The 4,671-nt window shown below is 47.5% G+C and overlaps 1 protein-coding gene across 1 annotated transcript; it reads left to right on the forward strand.

Moving 5' to 3' along the window:
* Positions 1–3,836: 3,836 nt before the first annotated feature.
* LOC124671432 (FCS-Like Zinc finger 3-like) lies at positions 3,837–4,181 on the forward strand. Its single transcript, XM_047207805.1, has one exon. It carries the CDS (start codon positions 3,837–3,839, stop codon positions 4,179–4,181), a length of 345 nt encoding a protein of 114 aa, XP_047063761.1.
* The last annotated feature ends 490 nt before the right edge of the window (positions 4,182–4,671 follow it).

Consider the following 4,671-nt stretch of genomic DNA (forward strand, 5'->3'; position numbering starts at 1 on the left):
AGTTTTTCCCTTTACACAGTAAATATACTTACTCGTGTGCGCTACTGTACCTGTGTTTATGTCTCAGTACTTTCTCGTGTGCGCGACTGTACTTCTATACTAGTGCTCGCTTGTGTGCGCGATTGTATTTGTATTTGCATTTGATTGTACCTGCTCTTGTGCGAAACTGTACCTGCTCGTGTGCGCGGCTGTACCTGCTCTTGTGCGTGATTGTACCTGCTCTTATGCGCTACTGTACCTGCTCTTGTGCGTGATTGTACATGCTCTTATACGCGACTGTACCTGCTCGTGTGTGCGGCTGTATTTGTACTCGTCCGACTGTGCAACTGTACTCGTGTATTGTACGTAAGTGTACTCGTGTAGTAGGTCGGTGTACTCGAATTTATACGTAACTGTGAAACAAAGAGCTAGCTGACTGTGCGGATGAATTGATGCATGTTATCGATGGATAGCTAGCTGATGGGTGCCTCGCGCGTGGTGTACTCGTGCATGTGCGGAGGTTGTACGCCTTCGTGCATGGATTAGCCTTTGTTGATCCAGGGACGTGCGGCCACTGGGACGTGCAGCCACGTGGGTGTACTCGCGCAGCGGAGGTTGGACTCGGTCGCGGGGAGCTAGTGGGTACAATCATACGAGGTTGTACTCGTTCACGGAGACGCACGACGGTTCGCGGGAATTTACTCGCCGCGCGAATGACACGTGTTCGACGCTGGTGCGGTATGCGGGGTGGTATTTTCCTTCGTAAAGGTCGGTCTTTAGCTAGTGGTACCCAAGAAGGGCATCATATTCTAGCCTAGCAATTGGGCCTTATTGGGCCATCATGGACCATATTCCACCTCTTGCATGGTCAAGGGTAAGTCTACCAGTGGTCCCACCCCAGCTCTAGTCGAACGGTCCATCGATCGACCATGGCCCTATGATCCAAATCGGTCTGGAATAGGACCAGATATGGCCCGCATAGCCACCTCCAGAGACACCCATTTGGCAATTCCGTGGCCTCCTCGCCAGTTTTGGACGCAACATCGACGGACCCATCGCGTCACCTCTAGATCCTTCTCCATTGTCTAGGTTAGCCTGACCCACCGCTAAGATCTCGTGTCGCCGCACGCCGTACCCTCATGGCTCCTGTGCGCCTCCCTTTCGAGCTCCACCACTCTTGCTTCTCTATTCCTCGGTGTGCCACCATTGTTCTTTTGCCTCCATGTGTCGCTCTCGTTGTCGCCTCTCCCATGTTTTTATTATGGGTTTTGACTAGGGATGCAATGGGGTCCTATTCTCCGCAAATCCATGTAAATTCATCTATTAGGGAACGTGTATGGAGAAATTTGATCCCCGCTATCTAAAATGGGGATGGTGATTAAAAGGTCTCCCCATCCTCTTACCCCGCTATTACCTGTTATACTTGTGTATACATATAATTTGGTATATTTTTGCATAAAATATATGTTAATATTTTGCATAGTGTAGCATATTTCAATAATATTAAACATATGATATTAATTCGTCGTTACTTTACCGTGTACGTTACAAGGTTGCTTATTTTTTATGTGTAAAACATGTAAGATAAAAATTTCTTTTGAGAAGATCATTTGAATTTACCATTTTAACGGGGGTCCCGATCTCCGCGCAAACCCCGGTTGGGATGGGGATGGGGATATGAAAAAAGTCACCCAGATTTTTTTTTTTTTTTTTTTTTTTTTGCGGGGAAAAGTCACCCAGATTAATAAATTGGGATTGCGATGAGAAGACATTCTAGTGGAAAGGATAAGAATTGTCATCCCTAGTTTTGACAGGCTGGTCGTAGACATACCAGGCTAGTGTTTTCGGGGAAAGAAAATTAGCTTTGTAGGATCAGCTGAGAGCACATAGAAAAACTTACTGCTCCCCGTAGCTGATAACTACAGTATTTTCTTTGTAGTGAGAACAACCCCGAAAAATCATTTTAGATCATGGGCACCAGTGCTCTCGTCATATTAAAAAATTCGAAAATTAGATTTATGTGATAAAAAAATTATGGAACACAATTCGAAAAGGATGTTTCCCACTAACATACATAATCTCAATTACAAATGTTTTGTTTTCCGAGCTACACAAAAATGACAAAGTCTGAATTTTTTTTGAAGATTTGAATAACTATACTGAGATCCACACATTTGTTATTTTTGTGTAGCCAAAAATACAAATTATTTTGAGCTGAAATTTTCACATGTGTGGAATACAATACTGGTACATCATAATTTATTTTCATTTTTTTCTGAAACTTCGAAATACTATAATTATTAATTATTTTTTAAATTGGGACCACTGGTGCCCATGCGCACGAAATCTGTGTATGAACAGCCCCCTCTATTTCTTTTGAGAGATGAGAACAGCCCATGTAAGTAGATACAAGTAGCTGCAGAACAGGCAATAGCACAGTCGGGCCTGCCAATTGGGCCTTTCTTGGGCCACCGAGGACACCCGCTATGATCTGCCGGGTATGGGGGGGGGTGCTGTACGCCGACCTGGTCGGTGCGGACCAGGCGCCGCACACCCCCAGGCGGGTTGTTGGGCCGGCCCAACATTTTCACTCTTTCTTTTTTTGTTTCTTTTGCTTTTTTTGTTTTTTCTGTTCTATTTTTCTTTTTACGTTTTTTAAAAGCTGATTCTTTTTAGACCCGATTTTTAAAATTATTTTAGTTTTTCTGAAATTTAAATTGGAACAAAAAATTTCAAAATTTATTATTTTTTATATATGAACAATTTTCGAATTTGAACAATTTTTTCATTTGAACAATTTTCGCATTTGAACAATTTTTTTACTTGAAATTTTTTCGAATTTGTATTTTCTCGAATATTTGAGATAAAACATTTTACATTTAAATATATATTTAAATTTAAAAAATTAAATCTTAAGAGCGAAAAAAAAGATAAAGAAACAGAAAATAAAAAGAAACAAAAAAATAAAAAAACAGGAATGAAAAAGAAAACAGAAATGAAAAAGAAAAGAACAGAAAAAAGATCTCAAAAAAAGAAAACGACCAAGTGGCCCAACACCCGAACTGGGCCGGCCCGTACCGCGCGCGGGGGTGTGCGGCGCGCGGTAAGCGCCGACCTGGTCGGTGTATAGGAAATCCGGGGTATGGGCTGGTGCGGGGCAACAAAGCTGGTGCCGGCCACTCGGAATCACAGAGCGAACGTTCGCGTAAAAGCACAGTGCCTTTTATGCGACGAGAACGATGGAACTACAGCAAAAAGGAGCGGCACTGCGCCACTACCACGCCCATGCGCTCGCGTCTAGGTCGATTCGATTCAAGTCCGATGCGTCTCTGGCCGTGCAAAATTCGGCATGGCGCTTTTCCTTTGTTCGTGAAAGAAGGAGCCTAAACAAAAGCTGCAGTCCGAGACGTGAAAGCACAAGCCACGAGCCCACGCCCAGCTGTTGGCCACGTCAAGAATCAAGGTGAGTGAGTGCACGCTAGTATCATCATTCATCGGTCGAAGCAAATGAAACCCCATCGACGTTGTCGTTCTCATCGGTATGGCTCCCACCACCGCCAGGCACCAGCTGCACCGCGGGCCACAGCCACAGAACAATAAAGTAATGATTAAAACCACTCCGGCATAGCCTGACCGGTGGGCCGCCTACCCTGCGGGTTCGAGAACCACCCACAGTTTTCCCTCCGCTTTCCGCCCAAGCACCACGTCACCGCCTCCAACCCTCTTGTCGCCTACCTCCACTCCGTCTTCTATATCACTGGAGCTCCGCCCACAGACCACCTCCCCCAACCTAGCTCAACCAAAGCACCCGCACTCTCCCTCTCCATCTCCCAACCTACCGCTCGAGCTCTGCCCCGATGGCCTGCACCTTCTTCTTCGAGCCGGAGACGGTCAGCCAGGAGCCCGGCCAGCGCCACGCGCCGCCGCTGGACCTCCACGCCTGCGCGCTCTGCGCCAAGCCGCTCGCCCGCAACAGCGACATCTTCATGTACATGGGGGACACCCCCTTCTGCAGCGACGACTGCCGCTACGAGCAGATCAACCACGACGCCGCGCTCGCCAGGCAGCAGGCCAGCTCCCGCCGGAAGCAGCAGCAGCAAGCGCAGGCCCAGGCTCAAAGAAGCGCGCGCGAGGCCCCGGCGCCGGCGCCGGTGTCCGCGGCCGCCGTCTCTGCCAAGGCCAACGTGTCCGTCGCCAGCTAGCTGGATGAGGGTCGCCGGATCGTTCCTGTAGTAGCCTAGTAGCTGTAGCAATCAAGTGCCTTAATTGCCTTGGGGCTGGGAACGAGCGATTGGAGGAGATGCGCGGGGGTTCTTGGACGGCCATGTTTTTGCTCCTGCTGTGAACTCACCAGGATCACAGCGGGGTCAAATTTCAGTTCGGCCGTATGAGCGGAATCCCTGCTTTTGATTAGATCCTTTGGGAGTTTGGGGTTAGATCCTTTGGGGTTGGAGTTGGGTATGATGAGGAGAGAGCCGGTGTGCAAGAGCGCCATGGCTGTGTAATTATTCCAGGCAATCGTACAAATTTCTAAGTATATTTGCCAAATTTTGATTCTTTTACGAACGAGTATTTCGTTGTGGGCTGGCAGATCCTGATTCATGCAAGATCCATCGACTGCGCAGTCCAGTTCATGCAGGGGTTTCAGCAAACGGAAGTCTTTCTATCTGCAATTCTTCAGAGATTGGCGCA

Source organism: Lolium rigidum, chromosome 7, assembly GCF_022539505.1.
Source record: "Lolium rigidum isolate FL_2022 chromosome 7, APGP_CSIRO_Lrig_0.1, whole genome shotgun sequence".
NCBI lineage: Eukaryota > Viridiplantae > Streptophyta > Magnoliopsida > Poales > Poaceae > Lolium > Lolium rigidum.

Excerpts from the sequence above, each read along its gene's own strand:
- LOC124671432 (XM_047207805.1), top strand. The coding sequence starts at position 3,837 with ATGGCCTGCACCTTCTTCTTCGAGCCGGAGACGGTCAGCCAGGAGCCC.